The 22,189-nt window shown below is 49.3% G+C and overlaps 1 protein-coding gene across 1 annotated transcript in view; it reads right to left on the reverse strand.

The window, feature by feature from the left end:
* The window catches only part of SHANK1 (SH3 and multiple ankyrin repeat domains 1), a 74,563-nt gene that overhangs the window by 46,723 nt on the left and 5,651 nt on the right, over positions 1-22,189 (reverse strand). Inside the window, exons 6-12 of the mRNA XM_027860896.1 lie at positions 18,491-18,658; positions 18,025-18,141; positions 11,217-11,294; positions 9,853-9,919; positions 8,478-8,802; positions 6,241-6,384; positions 5,929-6,122 (exon numbers count right to left, since the gene is read on the reverse strand). Of these exons, the coding sequence (XP_027716697.1) occupies positions 5,929-6,122; positions 6,241-6,384; positions 8,478-8,802; positions 9,853-9,919; positions 11,217-11,294; positions 18,025-18,141; positions 18,491-18,658 (1,093 nt within the window). The remainder of the gene's footprint in view (positions 1-5,928; positions 6,123-6,240; positions 6,385-8,477; positions 8,803-9,852; positions 9,920-11,216; positions 11,295-18,024; positions 18,142-18,490; positions 18,659-22,189) is intronic.

The following is a 22,189-nucleotide window of genomic DNA, read 5'->3' on the forward strand; positions in this document are numbered from 1 at the left end:
CCCCCTCAATACCATGCAGACTGGAAGAGACTCCAGAAGGTACGCCATCCAAACTATCCCTGAAGCAACATCTCGAATGCCCCGAGAAGCAGCCAATCAGCCTTTGTGGGACGTTTTCTATTCATGGGGACAGCGCTACCTCCCAAAGCACCTGGTTCTACTTGTGGACAGCTCTGATTACCATATAAACCGAAGCCTTCCCTCACACCCCAATGGCTCTATTTCTGCCTTCTGGGGCCAAGATGTACAAGCCTACTCCCTCTTCCTCAAGCCAGCCAGCCCTTCCTATATTTGAAGATAGTAGCTTTACCCCTCACCTTAATATCTTCTCTTTTTCAGTTGAAACATCCCCAACTGATTAATAAATCCTTATATAGCAAGGTTTTGAATCTCTGCTCTCCTCATCCCACATACACACACCTCTTCTCACCACTGCTGTTATTTTTTTATTTTGGTCAAGGAGTTCTCCTATGTCCCCCAGCATGCGCTTTAAGAAGGAAAGAGAATCACAACTCCTCCTTTCCCATTAGCCTCCCACACACACAACTGGATGCAATTTTTCACCACCATGAATCCCTAGAGAGGGGTCCAGGGAAACAGAATTGAGGACAAAATGTTTTTTCATGCACTCAAAATTATTGGCATGAAATTACAGAAAGTCATGTCAAATAAGAAGTAAACTCCATATTGTTTCACCAGATATTGAAGGTTCTCTTCTACCTTCTCCCCCTTTTCCCCCTCCCCTCCCTCCCAACATCATAGAATCCTAGTATCTCAGTGCTGGAAGAGATCTCAGAACCTATCTCCTCTGACTCCTCACCCCATATAGAGGTTCTCCAAACTGGGAGATAACTCAGAGGTCATGGATGGGCAAGAATTCCTTTGATCACATCACATAGCTTATATGTGATGACCTCAGAGGTCATTTGGTCAAACTGCCACCCAGGACAGCTGTAAAGGGCTTCAGGGGATACCTTGGTCAAAGAGGACCTGTGCAGGAATTCACACAATCAAGTCTCATTCCTCTTCCATGACCACCTTTCAGATACTCATCCCCCTTCATGTTTCTCTTTTCCGGGCTAAGCATCCCGAGTTCCTTCCACCAAATTCACTCATTTGCATTATTTTCTAGCCTACATCTTTCCATCTTTTCCACAAGAGAAGTACAAGAAACTTGATCAAATGCTGTGCTAAAACTGAAGCGAATGACATTTATAGTACTAAAACATTCAACCGGGAAGGAAGCATTTATGCAGCACCGATGTTTTCACTGTAGCTGGTCATTCAATGTGTGTTCATTAAAGGCCCACTCTGTGCACAGCTCTGCGCTGGATGGAGGGGACCCAGAAGTGAAAGACCACACCCATGCTACTGTCACATCGCTCCCTTCTCCTGGGGTGGGGGTGGGGGGGTGGATATGATGAAGCAAAGTCGAGATCCACACAGAGGGCTCAAAGGAAACTTGGAGTGGCTTCACTTGGAGGGGAGATGACGGAAGGCTTCAAGGTGGCACCCAAGCTGAACTTTGAAGGAAGAGAAGAAGCCTAAAAGGTGGGGCCTTCAAGGAGTCCTCCTCTGGCATGGCTGTGAGTCTCCTTCCTGCCTCAGGTCCCACTTCTCTGGACGAGCTCTCACTTGTCAACATCCTTCCTCAAAGGTGGCCCCCAGAATTAAACCCGGACCTCTAGACAGGCTGACAGGGGAAGAGGACGGGGGCGCTATTAGAGGCCCCTCGTGCACGCCCGCCCCGACCCTGGACACTGTGTCTCTTCATGCTGTCTAAGATCGCACTAGGCTATACACCTCGGTGCATTATCACACTGGACTCACTTGGAGATCACCAACTTGTGCTCTCAGACTGCTGCCTTTTGGGATGGAAGGGCAGAATTGGCTATTCCTCCCTGTCCAACATTTCAGCCGACATTTCAAATTCTTAGCAAAGGCCAATGGCACCATCTCATGTAGTAGCAGCCTGGCCCTCGTCTGCCTTTCCAGCCTCACCTTCCCCTGCTCTGCCCACACGACTTCCCCGTTATCTGTGCGCCTCACACTCCAAGACGAGAGAGTGAGTAGGGACTTCAGAGATGTGCAGCCATCTCTTCTTACATATGCTGAATCTGAGGCTGAGTGAATATTCGGGGACTCGCCCACAGCCACAGGTACCAGGACCAGGACATGAACCTCCTGCTTCTTCTTCCTCCAAGTCTGCGTTTCCACTCCCTGCTCGTCCCTTATGCTTGCCCCCCTGATTGCTTGTTTCAGCCAGCCTGCTGCCTCTACTTCCAGCCTCACTTTATTCCACACAGAATGCCTTCAGGAGCAGTAAGAGTGTATACTTACACAATTTCTACAGCACTGTAAAGCTCACTTTTCTCATGACAACTCTGTGACCTACGTTATGCCAATATAATTTTCCTCATTTTACAAATTAAGAGACTGAGGCTCAGAGGGCTAAGGTGACTTGCCTGGTGTCACACAACTGGTAAAAATGCCAAAGGCAGGATTTGAATCCTGGTCTCGTGGGTCCAAGTTCAGGGCCTTTTAAGGCCTGCAGGTGTCCTAATTTTATAGATGAGGAAAGAGGCCCAGAGAGGTTACTTGGCTTGCTAAGAAGTAGCATTTGGGGGATTGAACTTTTTTTTTTATTCTTTGTCGCCAGCAATGGCTTTCTGGGGAAGATGAAAGCTAGGAAAGGGAGGCTTTGGAATGGCAGGTGGCCTAGAAGCAAGATAGCAAGAAAATATTGAAAATCTGAAACAAAATTCTAAGGTGCAGAAAAGGATCCAATTTGCAATGGAAGAGGGAGCTTCATGGACCAATGAGGTCACAGTCCTCATCTCATTCTTTCCATCCATCAATAGCCATTTTTAGGAAAGTGGCATTGCCAGCTCTGAAACCCAAGCCCAGTTTATTTCAGCTCCCAGCCCAGCCCTCGGCCCTCTCTCCACTGGGCCCCTTGCCCCTCTGCCACCCTCTCCGAGGAGGAGGAGGAGGATAATAAGCAGCCGACATTTATCCAAAAGTCTCCGGTCACAGAAGCAGGTTACGTCCATGATTTCATTTGCTCCTCACAAGGACCCTAGGACATCACTGTACGGTATTATCATCCCTATTTTACAGATGAAGAAGCAAGCACAGAACAGTAGAAGTGATTTGTTCATGGTCACATGGTCACATGGAAAGCAGTGGAGCTGGGATTTGAAACCTGGGCTCTTGGCACATTCCACATTCACAGCTGCCTTCCCCTCCCCCTATCTCTCAAGGTTCCAAACAAGTCGTAGCCTCCTGGTGAAGTCTTCCTTGACCACCCCGGCCCACAAGGACTTTTCCCTTTGAACTCATAACACTCACTGCCCACTTCTCAAATAATGTCTTCCAGGAGTCTCTCTATTGATTTCACAGGGCAGCTAGGTGATGCAGCAAACAGACCATGGCCTAGAGTGAGGAAGACTCATTTTCCTGAGTTCAAATCTGGCCTCAGACACTAGCTTTGTGACTCTGGGCAAGTCATTTCTTTCCATTCACCTCAGTTTCCTCATCTGTAAAATGAGCTGGAGAAGGAAATGGCAAAGCACTCCAGTATCTCTGCCAAGAAAACCCCAGATGGGTTCATGGAGAGTCAGACACAGAAAACACAGAAAAATGACTGAACAACAATTAGTTTGACTATTGGCCACCATTTTCCCCTCAAATCTGACTCACGTACAGCTATAGTACAGTCTATAATTGGGGATATTTTTAATGTCTAATTCTCCAATGATGAAAAGAGCTGTAATAGAATCTACGTGGGTCCTGCTTCCACCACCAGAGCTCACCACCGGTGCACACCTTCTTGCTCTGTTGGATTTGTATCCATACCATTGCGTCAGCTTGCACAGAGGCTGGGCTCAGTGGGATGGAGGAGTCCCTCCAATTACCATACTCAGTATCTCAAGGATTGGAAGTTGAGGCAAAGGGTAAGTGTCCTCCTTCAGCCAAGGCACTTCTACTCCATCTCATTCTGTGCAGTTCCTCTACCTGCCTTCCCACGCATCTTCTGTGGAGGCTCCTCCCAAAATGCAGAAGGCATTTCTTGCTTTATTGATTTATAATCTCCAAGTCTTCTGGCATTGTTGAAGTCGTCAATGTGGGTCTTTTTTTCCCCACTGACAAAGATCCCAAGCCTTCCATGCCTTAGCAGACGATCTCTTGACTCGCTGTGGCCAGTCTGCTGGTAATGGGACTCTCTGGGCTGCTCCTCAGATGATGGATGGGCAGATATTTTTTCCCTGGATCTGTCCTCCTGAAGGTTTTCCCCTGAGAAGGAGCCACCAGTTCCTACTTTCCTAGTTTTGCCTTACAATGCCCTATGCTGTACGCCCCTAGTTCTTACCAGAAAGTATTTACTTTGAGGAATGCCTCTCCTCAGACTCATACCCAAATCCCTTCCAAGGCTCTCGATTGCCCAAAGAGAAAAGTTCAAATTCCCTAGCCTAGCATTGGGAACTCTCCATAAGCCTACCTTCCCAGTCCTGTCTCGTCCAAATGCCCACCATATGCTCCACCCTCCGGCCATACTGGGTCAATTACCATTCCTCAAACACACTTGGCACTTCTCTTCTTCCAGGGCTTGGCTTACCCTTTGCCCTAACCTCCCTTCCCTCGGGAGACCTGCTGAATCTCCATCTCTCCCTTCTTCCAGTGTGCCACTTGTTGGCACTTCTCTGGTACATTTGTCTGTATTAGTTTGCATCATTCAATGTCTGCATGCACAATCGTGTTCCCCATCACACTGGGGCCAAGCCCTGAAGGGTAGAGACCAGGCCACATCTCTTCTAAACTCTGCCTATTCCAGTGTTTGATCAGTGTTTGTTGAACTGAATTGGACTGAATTACAGCAGAATGGAGGAGGAGAAAGAGGGCTGGATTTGGAGTAGAAAAGCACCAACAATTATGGCCCTTCTCTATTTTCTCATCATCTGTAAAATGGGGGGAGGATTTTTGCACTCCCTTCCTCACACAGTTGATTACAGGAAAGGTTTGCTATTAATATGAGTTGTTTTTGTTATTTGTTTCAACCTATGCATTCACTTTGCATATATCCTGTACACCTCTCCTCACCAGCGAGCATGCTGAAGTCCCTGTGTAGAATGTTAGCTCCTTGAGGGCAGGTGCTGCCTCACTTTGATCTATGTATCCCCAGCCTTCCAATCGAGTAGACACTGGAGCATTTCATCAATGCTTCTGGACTGACTGGCTGATGATTTCATCCATGTGGGGGCTCACTCTGCTGACACATGTCCAGTTGGTGACTCCTCAATGGTCTTTCATCGTGGATGAAAAGAGCATCCCCCTGTGGCCAACGTGGTAACAAATCTCTCTGGACAACTTGTCTGGCCTTTGGATGACAGACATCCAATTCGTCCCAGCACCTGGTTTTCACAGCCTCTCGAGCTAGCTTGGCCCTGCCAGATCTTGCCTGGCTTTGATGGTTGAACACCAGCTGCCTTCGCATGGCAGTAATTGGTCAGAGATCCTTCCGTTCTCTTCAGACCGCATGGCCCAGGTACCTTTGGAGTAGTTCAGTCAGGCACCCCCACACCACTGATACATCGAAGCTACCTGACTTTAGCCAAATTGTTTCTCCTCTACTTGCCCCTTGGGCAAAACTCTCTACTGAGTTACAGGCCAGTTTCCATCTGCTTTGGTGGAGGGGGAGTGCCCTGGTGCTGATGAAATAAGAAACCTTTGGCATATTATTGCATTTTATTTTTATATTTTTACATACATGTCCTGTCTCCCCAACTAGATTATAAGCTCTTTGAGGGTAGGGGCATGCCACTCATTTGTATCCTCCAGGGTCTTACACATAGTAGGCATTCAAGAAACACTAGAAAATTGATTCCACCCACACACGCAAGCCCATCCCACCGCCCCAACCCCAGGTACCTTTGATCTTCTCTCCCTTGCTCAAGGAGATCTCCCCCTCGCCCTGGGCCTGGTATGGTTTCACGGCCATGAAGGAGCGTCCTGGTACTGCTGTGTAGAGCTTCCGTCGCCGTCCCCGGCTTCCCAGGGAGCCCCCAGGGCCCCCGGATCCCCCTGTGCCCCCAGATGGCCCCTCTCTGGGTGTCCCACTGGAGCTGGGATATATATAAGGAGTGTTGAGGGAAAGGGGATGTCCAGAGGAGCACCATGGGGTGGGGCAGGGGGAGGGAGGGGAGAAGGGGATGGGGCTTGGTGCATATTGAGTGGAAGGACCTTTGGTAGGAACTTAAGTGGAAAGGGAGCCAGAAAGTCAGGGAGGGACGATTGGGGGCTTCCTGTCTCTCTCCATAGCTACCTCCAACCCAAGGCAGTCTTATTGTAGAAGTCTCTTCATCCACCAACCTCTCCCTTTTAAATCTGTTTTTCACAGAATATCAGTGTCATTTCCGCATGCTCTTATATTCTGGCCATGTCCCTACACTGTTCAGAAAACATCCGTGGCTCCCAATGGCCCCCAGAAACAAGTCTGGATTCTTTTGCTTGGTATTTAAAGTCTTCTACAGAATGGTCTGACCCTCCCTATTTAGAACTGCAGAGCATCAGAGCTGAAGGGGCTGGACATAACAGCCTGATCCTGTGCAAATCACGGCCATCTCAGTTAAACCACCTTCGACGAGTGGGCAGGCATCCAGATCTCCAAGCGTGGAGAGCTTCCACTCTTGGCCAATTCTATCCCTAGGATGGGGTTTTTTTTACATTAAATTTAAATCTCCCTCCCTGAAACTCACTGTTCTTGCTCCCAGTTCTATCCTGTGATGAAGCAAAGCAGGGCTTATTCTCTTCCTGCTGACAGCCCTTCAGATCATGGAGCCCACTTAGCCTGCATCCCGAGGTCTTTCCTACTTCTGACTACATTCCCCCCACCCCACCCCCCCATTTCTTCAGCTAATCCTAGTCTGGCACACTTCTAAGTTCCCTCTTTCCCACACACCTACCAAAGCTGCCCTCCTCTAGACAAGTTCCAGGTTGCCAAGGGTCTTCCTAAAATATGGCCCCCAGAAGTGAACACAGTCCCCTGTGTTCTGCCATTGCCTGCTGAGGGCAGGGAGCTCCACATCATCACCCCCCCTCCCCATTCAGAACACTATTTCTGATCCTACGTCTTAAAGCCAAATTTGCTTTTGGGGTTCATACAGAACTTGTAGCTTACTGAGACCCTCAAGCATTTCTTCTTCTGAGACGTAGTCTTGTCACACCTCCCCCATCATGTACTTGTGCCATTGGCTTTTTGAGTCCCATGAGGATGGCTTTACATTTATTCCTAATAAATTCCATCTTAAAGTCATCAACCCATTAGCCTATGGTTCTAGCCTGACAAGATCTTCTTGGCTTCTAACTTGTTTAACCTCTTAGCTCTCCTTCCCAACTCTTGGATAGCTTTACATTTGATAAGCATGCTATCTAAATGGTGATGGGGCCCAAGAAAAGAGCCCTATGGCACTCTGCTAGAGACCTCTCTCCAGGTTAACATTGATCCTTACATGTTTCACATCACCCTTACTTGCCTGGAAGTGCCTTGAGAGCAGGAACTATATTTTATCTTTGTACCTTTCCTAGTGCTGGGCATAAGATTTCGCACATAGTAGACATTTTAATGAATACTTATAAAAGAAATGGATGCATTTAAGGGGTCCTGGAAAAGCAATTTGGGAATCTGGGGAATTTGATATGCCTGTGATTTCTTGGATAGGGAGGGTGAAAATTAGGTAATAGAGCAGGAGTGGTTTAGTGAGTAGATGTGGAAGATTAGGGATATGAGTTTCTCTAGGGAAGGAGGGGATAGGCCGTGGAACTGGGATGGGAGAGTTGAGGATTTCCCTGGCCATCCATGACAAATGAAGGCATTGGATTGGAAAGGGAGGGATAAGGGACATTTGGAAATCCATGAGGAAGAAGAAATTGGGGCAATCCATGGAGAATAAATCATTTATGGAGAGCTAGGGATTCCCAGGTCATCCATGGGTTGGGAGGTAGGACCAATGGGAGAGCTAAAGGCTTTTCTAGCCATCCACGGGGAGGAAGGCTGGGGTTGCTGGGGGCAGTCATGGGGAAGGAGGGATAGGGAGGTTAGGGTATTCATGAGGAAGTAGGGAGGGAGAGAGATTTACAGGGAAGTCGGGGGCTTTCCTCAGTGTCCATAGGAAAGAGGAGTATGGAGAGCAGGGGAATGGGGCAGAAGGGTATTTAGAGTAGGAGGGATGATGATTAGGAATTTTTATAGGGAAAGGGGATGTTGGGAGTGGGAGAAGAGGATTAGGGGGATGGAGATTACCCTGAATGTTCATGGGGAAAAGGAGTTGGGATGTGGGAAGAGTAATGGAGTATTCCTGGCCATCTGTGGAACAGAAGGCCAGGAGAGGAGGGATTAGGATCTTCCTTGGCCATTCATGAGGAAAGAGGTCTTGGGAATAGGAAAGAAGGATTTTGGGGATATCAGTAGTTCCCCCTACCTGGGCCGTCCCCGGGGTTGCCTCCTTGCCTCCTCTGGGTGCCTCCCTCGGGAAGGGGAGCGGGCGCGGGCACCCCGAGGGCTGCTGGCACTACGCAGAGTGCCGCTGCTGAGTTTGGTGCCTGGGGTTGAGGGGGTTGTCGGAGCTGGGGCCGCTGGGGCAGGACCAGGACCAGGGGGCCCAGAGGGTGAAAACACCATCCAATCAGGCAGTGCCATGCTGGTGTCGCTGTTAGCACGGAGCAGCATCGGGGGCACAGTCAGCCCTGTGCCTGGTGGACCCCCCCTCCGACGGGCTGCATACTTGGGGGACTCCTGGAAGGGGACTAGTAGGGTGGGTTAGAGTGAAGGTGAGGGAAAGAGATTTGGGGAAAGATGGGGGTTGATGAAGATGGTTGAGGGAAGGAGAGAGATGAGAAAAAGATGAGAGAGGCAGAGAGGAAAAGGGTAAGAGACAGGAGAGAGATGAGATAGGAGGAATGGGGAAGGAGGAGAGATGAAATTGGGAAAGGGGGAGATGAAGAAAAGGGGAGATTATGGAGAGGAGATGGAGAGAAAGATGAGATGAGAGGAGAAGATGGGAAGATGCATGAGAAAGAAGCAATAGAGAGAGAATTCAGATTGGGAAGATAGAGAAAGGGATGAGAGGAGGAATGGAGGCATGAGGACAGAGGGAAATGGAGATTAAAAAGGGAGATAAGAAAGGGGGACGTGGGTAGGTGAAAAGGATGAGGGTGAAAGCAGAGAGGATCAAGGGAGACGGGGACAGAAGAGTAGTGAGGGAAAAAGAGAGAGATGTGAGAGTGGAGATAAGAAGATGAGGTTAAGAAAGAGATGAAGGGAGAGATGGATGAGGGAAGTGGAGAGAGATGGGGAAAGAGACAAGAGATGAGAAGAAGGAGAATGAATTAAAGATGGAGAAGTGGGGGAAAGAGATGAGGGAGAGAATGAAGGATTTGGGGAGACAAGGGGAGAGAGATAGTTGGAAAGAAATTAGAGAGAAGATATGTAGGAATGAGGGAAGGGAAGATAGAGTTGTGAAGAGATAAGGGAGGGAAGAGATGAAAGGAGAATCAGAAGGAAAGAGAGGGATCGTGAGAATGGAAGGATGGAGATATGGAAAGAGATAAGGGAGGATGGAGGCAGAGATGTGGGAGGAATAGAGGCAGACATGTGGGGGGAGAGGGGAAAAGGGGGAGATGAGCTTGGGTAGGGGCAAGCACAGCCCCATACACTCCCCAGAATTCTCACAGCCCTGTATCCCTTGCTCAGCCCACCCCTTATATCAGGTGCCACCAAGTTCCACACATGCTCCTCTCTCTCATCTGCCATGTCACCCTCACCATCCCCTAACCTCCAGCCCCCACCTCACTCACCCACATCCTGGTCTCGGTGGTTTCGGATCAGCTCCCCCAGCTCAAAGTTGCCAGCTATTACAGCCACCTGGCCCAGATGGGGGCAGAGAAGAGAGGAGGTGACCCCAGGGGCCAGGTAAGAACAATCATGACAGCAAGCCTAGCTCTAGCCTACTCCCCCAAAGTTTGCTAATTAGCTATGTTCCCCTACCATCACTCTCCCCTATAGCCCTATTCTCCCTTTCCCTAAGCCCTTCTATATCACGCCCATTTTCTGATCATTCCTCGCCCTAAATGCCCCCTCCTGCCCTTACCCTTCTCTTCTACTTTCCTGACTCTTCCCCCCTGCTGCCCTTCCAAGCCATCACCTGGATCTTCTCCTGTGCCTCCTCTTCTGTACTGCCTCTACCTCTTCTCCCTCCCTCCTTTCCCTCTTCTCTCTCTACTCTCTCAATTCTTCAGTCCCCTCTCTCCACCACTGCCCTTCACACCCTCTCCTCTTCCCCCTCCCTATTCTATCCTTGCCCTCCCTCCTTCCCTGTTCCTTCCATCCCTTCTCTCTCCACTTCTCTTCTCGTCAAACTCTCTCCATGTCCTCTCCCTTCCTCTTCTAGTTCTCCTTTCCTGCCTCCTATCTTCCCTTTCCACTCCTGTCCTACTTTTATTCTCTGCTTTCTCCTGTCACTACTGCCACCTGCAATCCTATGGCACTGGCCTTGCTGCTCCATCTCCTGGCTCCAGGCATTTCCTCTGGCTTCCCCCATGCCTAGTACTCTCCCCCTCCTCATCTCTGCCTCCTAACTTCTTTAATCTCAACTAAAAGCCCACCTTCTGGGAGAAGTCTCTCTCAGTCCCCCGTGATGTTAGTGTCTTTTCTCTGTGGATCATCTCCAATTTGTCTCACACATATCTTGTTTGTACAGAGTTGTTTACATGCTGTTTCTGCCATTAGACTATGAACTCTTTGACAGAAGGACTATCTTTTGCCTTTCTCTGTCTCCTCAGCACCAGCACAGTGCCTGGTATATAGTAGGCACTTAATAAATGCTTGTTGACTTACTGACCATCTCCCTATCATCCTTCCTCCTCACTTTCTCCTATCACCCCTCCTTATCTTTCCTCTCCTATGTCCCCTGTCCTCCCCAGCATCCCTCTCTCCTCTCCTTTCCCATCTTTCGCCCCTTGTTTTCCTATCCCCTCTTCTACCCCTGCCATCCTCTTCCATCTTACATATCGCCCATAGCCTCTCCTATTTCTTCCAATTTCCCTTTTCTCCTGTAACTTGCATACCTTGTTTTCCTTTATTCACTCTTCCTTCCTTCCTTCCTTCCAGTCCTCACCTCTACTTCCTCCCCTCCCCCCCAACCTCTCCAGGGTCTCCTTACCTGGAAAGGGGTCTGTCCATTGTTGTTCTTCACCTCCTTGTTGGCCCCCCGATACAGGAGGATTCGGGCACACGTCTCCTGCAGGCAGGGGTGGGGGGAGAGGTTCAGGGTTAGGGCAGGCCAGGGCAGGGGGACAGACCTCAGGCAGATCTGGGGCATCCCAAAGGGAGTGGTATGGTGTGAAGGATGGAAGAGGGGGTGGACATGAGAACATCAGAATTGACACACGGGGCCAGGGCAGGGGGCTGGGGCTGTCCTAGGTTGCACCGGTCCAGGATTGAATTTCCCATGCCAGGAGCCATTCTGGGGGCAGCCCCTTGACCCCCAGCACCAGCCTGCTATGCTTCCTTATTCCTAGCCTTACTTCCCTGAACTTTCTTCTGCCTAAAATGACCTTCTCACAGACTCACTCACTCACTCACTCACGCCTCTTCAGTCTCTTTTTTTTTTTTTGGTCCAGCCTGTCAGCATATTTCATTCTTTCATGTAACAAATACTTATTAAGACTCAACTATGCCAGTTCGAAGACCCAGGGAAGATGGGGGAAACACTAAAACAAAGGATAATTTGGACCCTAGACTTGCTCTCAAGGAGCTTCCAGTCTAATGGTGAGGGTTGGGTAGGGACTGGAAGTGATTCTGTCAGTGTAGGCTAATTTGCCTTTTTTTTTCCTTCTGATGGTTCTTTGTGTCTCCAGTACCTGGCACAGTGCCTGGCAGATAGTAGGCACTTAATCAATGCTTGTTGCTGACTGACAGCCCCTCACTGGGAGAGGGGCTATACTATATATACACTTTAGCTTCTAAGCATTTAGCTGGGCCAGGGGGTCCCCAGACAATAGACTTAAAGTCTTTAAGTATAGACACAGAAAAATGGCACTGCACTGATTGACGCCTCGGTGTGGCCTGAGGGTGGATACTATCCATGAAAGTCCTGCTCAGCTCCCTCACCAAGGCCTGTGTGTCGCCCTGGGCCCTCAGATGCTCTGCTGGCTGCTCCAGGGCCCAGCCTGGCTAAGGTCAGAGGGCTCCTCACGGGCTCGGCTGCACAGAGAGGGATTTGTCAGATACAACAACTCATGATGGCCCTTCACTGAGGGCAGGAGAATCCCAAAGTCAGTACAGGAAGAGCTGATGACAGGACAGCACAGTCAAGTCCAACACAAATCCCAGCCTCTCTGGGCCAGAGGAGATAATTTTCGTGAGTGGCTGAGGCCACATTCGTGAGACTGAGGCTCTTGCCTTGAACTGGGCCATCCTCAACACCAGCCCTGGCCACAGGTGAAGCTTTTTTAGCCTGGCAGAGTCTGAGCTCTGTGCCATGCTGAAGCACCCAGTGAGACCTGGCGAACATGTACAGAATGCAGGTTTCAAAAGGCCCAGAGGGTCATAGAGGTGGTGACGCAGAGTTCACCCTTTACTCACCCACTGCATAGTCTAATGAGTGGCTGTGGCCACTTGGTGGCCAACCTTTTGAGGATGCAAAAAGTGATGTGACATCAAAATGAATATAGGTTTATAATAGGAATTATAAAGTGCCAAAAGACCACTTCCTGATGAGGTCACCGAGGCTGGCTTCTTGGAGGAGGCAGTATCCAAACTGAACCTTGAAGGATAATAATAATAATAATACTAGTTCATATAGACAGGGTGCCCCCAAAGTCTTGGTGCAGCCTTAATCTTTAGTAGCTTAAGACCTCAATGAGCCTTCAGGGATGCACTGCATGGAGCACTTCCAGGCATCCAAAGCTCTCTCCCTGGCTTCGCTTGATTCTCTGAGGGGGTCCCATGAGCACGCCTGGGTGGAGAAGCAGGGCAGCGGCCTTCCATGAAAGGCCCAACCGGGGGTCTGCTGTTGGTCAGTCTCAGGGCAGCAGGAAGCCAATGGATATTTTGAACAGTGGCCGAATTCCTCCTCCTTTAGGCAAGTCTAGAAGTACACAGGAAGAATGCATAAAAGGGACATAAAGATGGAGGTGGATCTTCGGTAGCAGAGGGCAGGAGGGCCAAGACAGGCCCAGAGAGAATGCTAGGCTTTGGAGAGATGGCTACCTGCATCGTTCAAGGCTCAGATCAAGAGAGCTCCCCATCGTTAAATGTCGTCAAGATCAGGCTACGATCACTGGTCAGGCATACTATTCAGGGAAAGGCTACAGACTAAGATGAGTGCTGAAAGGCAGCTAGGGCGCCCCATAGTGCACAGAGTACAGGGCCTGGGTCAGGAAGATTCCTCTCCCTGAGTTCAAATCCAGCCTCGGGAACTTAGTGGCTGTCTTCACCCAGTTTGTCTCAGTTTCCTCCTCTGTAAAACAAGTTGGAGAAGGAAATGGCAAACCACCCCAGTATTTTTGCCAAGAGAACCCCAAATGGGGTCATGAAGAATCAGACAGGACTAATGATGAATATCATCATAACATCATAATATCATAATAACAACATAAGATGAATGCTGAGATCCCCAGGGCTTGAAGGATCTATGATTTTGTTTCCAAGCTCCTCGAAGGACCCCTGGACCACAGGGGCCCCTTCCCCTTTCTAAACTCTGCTATCACCTCTTGTCTGGAGCCAGGGGCCCACCACTGCATGCCTCAGTTTCCTCCTCTGTAACACTGGAATGGGCTTTGAAGAATCTTACAGAGTGGGAGAGGTGCCCAAGAAGGCAGAACTAGAAGGACTGTGATGACGTCACAGGGAGGCGGATTTGGGCTTCTTCTCCACTTCTCTCATCTGTAAAATGAGAGACTTGGACCGGGGGTTCTCTGAGGACTCTCCCAGCTCTAAATCCTGTGCTCTAAGATTGGAGCCTGGCGATATCCAGATTTTCATAAAGGCAAAGAGGTTGATTCTTCCGACTCTAGGCTGACAAGCTCGACAGCCAATGCCTGGCAACATTTTCAAAGCTCAAATGATGGAAACACTAAGAGAGGGATGCAGTCGGTCCCCACGGGATGGTAAAGAGTGGGGCAAGCCAGACAAAGTTTTCTGCAAAGATGCAAAGACTGGCAGGTCAGGAGAACGCTGTAGGGGAGACGCGGAGAGCAGCGAGGCATAGGGCAAAGTCTTCCTGATGCCTTTGGGGTCAAGACAGAGAGATGTGGGCTCAGGGAATGTGGAATTGGACCCATCCAGCAGAATCCCCCAGGCACCTCTCCTTGGCCTCATTCTCATCAACACCTTCATCAAGGTCGTGGATGAAAGCATAGGTAAAAGGCGTATTAGATTTTCCGCTAATGGAACACTGGGTAAGATCATTGATACAGAGAAGCACAGACTTTTAGGGCAGGAAGAGTCTTCAGCCACCATCCAGTCCACAGCATACCCCACCTCCCACATAACATAGCAGACAAGTGGTCAGCCCAACCTCTGCTCGGTCTCCAGCTCCAGTGTGGGGAGCTCACTACCTACAGGGGCTATTCCATGTTTGGACAGCTCTGATTGCTAGGAAGATTTTCTCGACATCAAGACTAAGTTTGCAATTGCGGCTTATTGCTTTTCTCAGGTCAGCTTTAACAATTGCAGTTGTCCTTCAACATGACAGCCCTTCAAATATGGGAAGACAGCTACCTTGTTCCCCCTGAATCTCCTCTTGTCCAGGCTAAACATTCCAAATTCCCTTGACAGATCCCCACATGGCATGATGTCAGGGCCCTTCTTGCTGTCCTCTGGACACTCTCCAGCTAATCAAGACTCTTCCTGTACCCCAGCCCCAAGGACTGAGCCCAATACTCCAGAGGTGGGTCTGATGAGGGCAGTGGGACTGTTGCCTCACCGCTCCTGAAAGTTAAGTCCCTGTTCATGCAACTCAGATCACATGGGCTTTGGGGGTTGCCACATGGCACTAGTGGCCCAGTGGATAGAGCCAGGCTGAGTTTGGAGTCAGGCAGTCCTGACATCCACTAGTTGTGTGACCCTGGGCAAGTCATTGAACCTCTGCCTGCCTTGGTTTCCTCATTTTTTAAGTGAGGATAATGATAGCAGCTAGATGGCTCTGTGGGTAGAGCACTGGGCCTGGAGTCAGGAAGACTCATCTTCATGAGTTCAAATCTGGCCTCAGATACTTAGTAGTTGCATGACCCTGAGCAAGTCACTTCACTGTTTGCCTCAGTTTCTTCACCTGTAAAATGAGCTGGAGAAGGAAATGGCAAATGACTCCACTATTTTTGCCAAGAAAATCTCAAATGGAGTCATGAAGAGTGGAACACGACTGAAAAAGGATAGAACAACCATAGCACCTGCTTTGCAGGGTTGTTGTGAGGATCAAATGTGCCTGACACGTAGTAAGTGCTTAATTAATGCCTGTTCCCTATCTCCTCCCTCCCTCCCATGATAAGTCTCCAGCTTGAAGTTCACTTAAAACTTTCAGTGATTTTCAGACAAAAGGCTAGTGAAATTCATGTTTCAAACCCAAGGATAGGGCCTTATTTGAATTTCATCTTATTAGCTTCAGCCCAGTGCTCATACCCCATCAAGATGGGGCCTGGCATTGTCATCCAGCATGTTAGCCTTGTGCATGTGTCATCCACAAATAAGCCATGGAGAAAACATGTGCACCAAGCCTCACCCAGATGCCCTGGTCCTCCACTGGAGCCTTCCTGTCCAGCACACACGGAGCCATTAATATTACTCTTTGGGTCTGGCTATTAAGCCAGTTTCAAGTTCATCTTCCCAGCCTACATCTCTCCATCTTTTCCAACAAGAATACGATGAGATATTTTCTCGAATGCCTTATTCAAATCCAGGTAAATCATATCTGGCATTTCTCTGTTGGTTTAGAAACACTGTCAGAAAATGAAATGAGGTCCAGGTGGATGAAGCCAGCCTGGCTCTTGGGATCACCTGGCCCTCTGCAGATGTTCACCCATCACCTCTGGGATGCTAAGCTCGGAGATGTAGGGCCAGCTCAAGGGCTGAGAGTTTGCCTCCCATGGCCTCTTCCCATCTGGGAACATTCTCTGTACCTGGGTAGGTTTCTTGCTCTACCAAACCACACCCACTAGTTCTTTTAATACCCAAAGATGGAGTTGATCTGGGCTTTCTTGCACTCTCATTTTTTATCTTAGAATGTAGAACAAAACAGACATCAAGAGGACAGAACAATGGGATGGACTTAATAAAACTACATTTAAGGTCTACGTTGAGGTTAAATATAAATATAGGATGAAGGAGAAGGGGGGAAGCCTCTATAGAGCACCTACTATGTGTCAGGCACTGTGCTAAGAACTTTAGAAATATGATCTCATTTGATTCTCATAACAACCCTCAGGGCTAGCTGCCATTATTATCCTCATTTTACAGATGAGGAAACTCGGGCAGTCAGATGTTGACTTTCCCAGCTAATAAGCATTTGAGGCATTATTTGAATTCAGGTCTTCCTAACCACTATGCCAACAGCTGTCTCTACAGGGCATGTTTGGCTATACAATAGTTCATGTGAAAAAGACCTAAAGATCTGAGTAGACCATGAGCTCAATCTGCTACAAGACTGGAATGAAATGGCCAAGTAGAGCGACCTTGATCTTAGGCAGCAAGAAGAGAAGCATGATGTTTGGAACTAGGTGGGGCTGGTAATGGACCCACTGTCTCCTTCTTTGCTCAGACCCTCATCTGGAGGATTGTGACCCATTAGAGGAAGGATCTTGATAGGTCTGAGGGAACTCATGGGAGGACAAAGGCCAGGAGGAGGACGAGATGGAAAACCGTACTCTTGTGGGGTACTTTGAAGGAACTGGGGAAGATGAGAAGACTTGGGGGGTGAGGACAGATACATGCTTGGTGAGTGGGAAGGATTACCAGAGGATAAAGGGAGAGATGGTTTTGCCTGGCTCCAGAGGACAGACCTAGCACAAGAAGCACAATTCACAGAGGGGTAGATGTCAGGCTGATAGAAGGAAAAATGTCCTGCTCCAAAGTGGATGAGATGATGAGCTTCCCATCGCTGGAGGTGTACAAGCGAAAGCTAGCTGATCTTTTCTCAGGGTGGCCTAGATACCTGCTGAGATCCCTGGTACCTCATAAATTCTAGGATTCTGGGTCATTGCAAGTGTCTGCTCTTGTGGGAGTATGCTTCTAAGTAGGGAAGGCAGGAGCTGGGCTCATCATATATGCAGCCCAACCTGCTGCCCCAGCAGGCAGGCCTCCCTAGGGATGGCAGATTCCCTTGGGATGGTTTGTGGAAGGTCATGATGGATAGGAGAGGCAAGAGCAGAGGAGGATTCCTGGGGACCTCAGGAGTCCCACCACTTTACTACTGGGACCCTACCAGAAAAGCTCCAGGTCTCTGCCGGCCGTGGACAGGCTCAGCAAACGTCAGCCAGATCCCAGAGACCGCCAGGGTCCAAGAAGCCTGACCACCAGCAGGACCAGGGATATTGCTGTGGGGCGTCTGGGAAGTCCCTGGCCCACACTAAGCCTCAGTTTCCTCAAATGTAACATGAGGAAGGAGCTCAAAGAGCCCCTTCCGACAACTCTGCTGTTGCATGCCTGAAGGGCCCTTCCAGCTCTGACTCCTCTCGTTCTGTGAGTTGTTAATATTCCCCCAACACCTACAGCCTTTTACTGAGCACAGCCCTCATCTCCTCACTCTCTTGCAAACTTGTGGACAAGCGCCGAAGCAGACGTCTGCCATCCCCCCAGAGTACACAGCAGAGGCTGAGAGCACACATGCTTCCAGGCTGTGGGTGGAGGGTGGATTGTTGCAGGTGGCGCAGGGGAAGACCCAGAGAGAGGGGCTGGGGCAAAAGGCAAGGTGGTGTGTGGGGTGGCCAGGGAGGAGCAGAGCGGGAGCTGGAGAGGTCCCTGTAAAGACCGACCTTGTTGTAGAGAGCACAGATGTGCAAGGCCGTGTTCCCCGACGCGTTCTGGGCACCTGGCTCGGCCCCGTAAAACAGCAGGTGTTCCAGGTGTTGGGAGTTACCCCTCTGGCAGGCCTGAGTGGGGCATCAGGGAAAGGGAGCAGAAGTGAGGGAAGTCCTTTCAGAAACTCCCTTCCAGACCCTCGCCCCGCTCAGGTTCCCAGGCATCCACTCCCTGTTCACTCCATTCCAAGGGTCCCCAAAACCCCGACAGCTACACACAGCCCAGGCCCCCCCCCAACCTCAGGATTTGGGCATACACTCCGCCCTGGTCCTAATCCTCCAGGCATACACAAGCATCCTCCATCCTCTCTCATCTTCAGAAACCCAACCTCGCACCGTCAGTGCTCCTGCATGTCTATCCCACACTTCGGCTTTCTCCCCAGTCTCTGCCCCGCCCCAAGGAGCCCTGGATCCCAGAGACCTGGTGGATCTCCTGCCAGCCATTCTCATCAGCGACGCCTAGCTGGGCGCGATTATAGAGCAGGAGCTCGCAGCATCGAGGGTCTCCGCCCACCATGGCCGTGTGGAACAAGGGAGTCAGCCCCCGGCGGTCCTTATAGTTGGGGGATCCCCCGAGGTCCAGCAGAGCCTGGAAGGGAGGCAAAAGATAGAAAGGAGGTCGCAGGTTAATGCAAACCCTTGCCTCTCTCTCAGAAGAGACAGGGGAGGGAGCCGAGGCGAGGGGGCGGGATTGCACTGGCATGGTAGGACGAGGTTGGGATTCCCGGCACTCAGGTTCCAACTGTGGCTCTGCCCTCGGCAGGTGAGCAGACTGGAGTGGGTCCTGTCTAAAGTGGCCTGGAGCAGAGGAAGCAATGGTAGCATGCTGGAAAGAGCCAGGGTTTGGGAGCTGGAAGTTCTGCATTAGAATGCTGACTACTTGTATAACCGTAGCAGAGTCATTTCACTGCTATGGGCCTCAGTTTCCTCTTCTGTAAAATGGGGGTGGGTATTGGTATTTGATCTCTAAAATCCTTTTCAGCTCTGACTCTTGGGATCCATGCCCCTCACTGGTCCCAGCTTCTCCGTCTGTAAAAAGTGAGTGTTGGACCGTATGACCACAAAGATACGATTCTAGTCCTGGCTGTGTCCTGGGCTCAGCCTGGGAACAGGGAGGGGAAGGGTCAGTGGGCACAGAGTGAAGGTTGGGCTGAGCTGGGACTGACCCTCTCAGGGTCCATTTCTTCATCCTGATTTGTCTACATTGGATTGATGTACCTTTGATCTTTGGACCCAAACCATTTCCCTTTCCTTCATCCCCTGAAGCAGTCAGCCCTCCCTTGTTTCCTCATCACTAAAACGATACGGTTGGTTTTGGGCTAGTTTAGCCGAAAGAACAACAGAATTAGAGTCAGAAGAGCTGGGTTCCAATCCTGAGCATCTTATTTTCTAAAGCTAAAGGGACCTCAAAGGTCATCTGGCCCAGGCCAGACTTGTTATCTCGCTAGTCTAGGAAGCTCTCTGGTGAGGAAACTCCTTCCACCGCAGCTGGGAGGGAGAGAAAATAAATCCTTGTTCATTGAAAAAATAAAATTAATAAAAATTTTAAAAGACATCTTTCTCAAGGCAGCCCATACCACTTATGGACAGCTTATGGACAGTTGTTAGGAAGTTTTTCTTGGCATCCTGATGCAATGTCCCTCTCGTCATTCTGAGGACCTTGGGGTCAGGTGTAACCCAGCCCTTCAGATATTTGAAAGTAGCTCCCACCTGTCCCCTAACTAAGACTTCTCATCTCTAAGCTGACCCTCCCAAGGCATGGTCTCTAGTTCTCTCACCTTCCTGTCTCCTTCTGAGTGCAATACCAGTTTGTCCATGTCCTGTCTAAAACATGGCACCCTGAACTGGACACAGTTCTCCATGTGGGGTCTGAGAAGGGCAAAATCTAGTGGGACTATCACCTCCCTCACTCCAGATACCAGCGTTCTCTTTACACAGCCTAAGGCTTGGTTAGGCTTTTTGGCTGCCATATTGAATTGATGATTGGCAGTGAGCTCCAGCCCCCCGAGAAGCCCCCAGGTCTTTTTCTCATAAACTCTTATCTAGCCACAAATCCCCCATCCTGTACTTGTGCAGATGACTTAAAACAAATGTAGGCTTTTCCATTTCTATTAAATGTCATCTTATTAAATTCAGCCCACACCTTCCACTCATGAAGTTGATTTTTTGAGCCCAAGTGTAGGCAGTAATTTACATTGATCTGTTCATTTCATTCAGCCCATCATTGCAGCCTGTTGACAGCTTTAAGGATCTCAAGGGAGGAGGAACATATGACTTTGGGAGACAGCCCTTTCTCTCTTTCGTTGCTCTAATAATTAGAAAGTGTGTCCTGACATGAAGCAGAGATTTCTTTCCATGTTCCTGGATTCTGCCCTCTGGGCTCAAGCAAAGCAAATCTAAACCCTCTTCCCAATGCCAGTCCTTCAGATACTTGAAGACAACTGTCATGTCCTCTTCAGGTCTTCTCTGTTCCACTCTAAGCATCCCTGACTCCTTCAACTGACCCAGACAAAGCATGACCTCAAAGCCTGTAACCATCACAGTGGTCATGCTGATGATGTCCCAGTTTATCCACATCTTTCCTAAAACATGATGTCCAGAATGGAGCACAATCCTATAGATGGGATATGACCAGACCAGAGTATGGGGGCTGTCACCTCTGAGAGTCCTGGACACATTCTGTCTTTCTGAATGTAGCCTGGTGGGCTTGGTTTTGTGTCACTGGGATGACACTCTAGCCAAAACCTCCGTTCACTAAAACTCCCAGACCTTTGTCAGATGAACTGCTGCATTGCCAAACCTCTTCCCTCTTTTACTAAAGAAGTTTATTTTTTGAACCAAAGTGTAAGACTTTATATTGATCTCTATTAAAGCTTATCTTATTCAAATGAGGCAAGATCTTTTTAAAGAAGACTTTGTCTTCCAATGTGTTAGCTACCCCTCCCAGCTTTTTGCCATCTGCAATTCTGATAAGCATGTCATTCATGTTTCCATCCAAGCCATTGTTAAAATGTTAAGCAGCTCAGATGCCTGGAACTCTCTATTGGAAGAGGCTTCCTGCCAAGATGATAGCAAATTACTGACCACACTCTGGGTCCAGCCATGCAAACAATTCCAATGCCGTGTGACTGTACGATGGGCTTGCCCATGTCTCTCCATTCTTTTTACAAAAGTAGCAGGAGAGGTTTTATCAAATGCTTTGCTAGCTCTGGTACCTACCGCATGCCCCTGACCTAGCAGGCTAGTAGCCCTGTCAGAGAAAGAAATGAGATTCACTTGCTTCGACCCTGTCTTGATGAAGGCATGCGGGCTGTGATCAACGCATATCTTTCAAAGCACTCACTGACTATCTTTTAAATAAGACATTCTACAATTCTGCCAAGACCTTCTGCCACATGTCCACTTACTGAAAATCTAACCCACCCTTCCAGGTACATCTCAGGAGCTACCTCCTGTAGGAAGCCAAAAGTGATCTCCTGTCTTCAGCTCCCAATAGTACTCAGGAGTTTGTGAACCAGGCACTGGTACACTGGGCTGTACTTATGTGTGGACCTAGATGATTCTATGTTGGTTTCCCCAGAACTTGGCAGAGCCTATACCTTAAATGCTTAATAAATGCTTGTTGGCTTGAGGGACACCTGGATACTATTCCCGATTTGGCCAGAGTGTCCTATACGACCTTGAAAGGTCACTTTCCCTCTCTCTGCCTCAGTTTTTTATTCTTCTTTTTTTTGGGGGGGGGCTAGGCAATGGGGTTAAGTGACTTGCCCAGGGTCACACAGCTAGTAAGTGTTATTATGTGTCTGAGGCTGGATTTGAACTCAGGTCCTCCTGAACCCAGGGCCGGCGCTCTATCTACTGCACCACCTAGCTGCCCCAGTTTTTTATTCTTCAAAACAAGTGTCAGACTAGAGGGTCTCTTTGGCCCACTCCAGCTCTATCGTCATCATACTGGGTCTCCTAAGGCATCTCTAAACTCTGACCATCTGTGTTCTAAGCTCCATCCCAGCCTGTTTCCATCCCACTCTTTGCTTGGAGTGCCCTCCCAGTTCCGCTCTGCTCCAAGGCTCCACTCAGCTCCAAAATTCCTAGCCTCAGGGTCTCGCAATTCTACAGTTCT

The sequence above is a fragment of the Vombatus ursinus genome, unplaced genomic scaffold (genome assembly GCF_900497805.2).
Source record: "Vombatus ursinus unplaced genomic scaffold, bare-nosed wombat genome assembly UNPS02014308.1, whole genome shotgun sequence".
NCBI lineage: Eukaryota > Metazoa > Chordata > Mammalia > Diprotodontia > Vombatidae > Vombatus > Vombatus ursinus.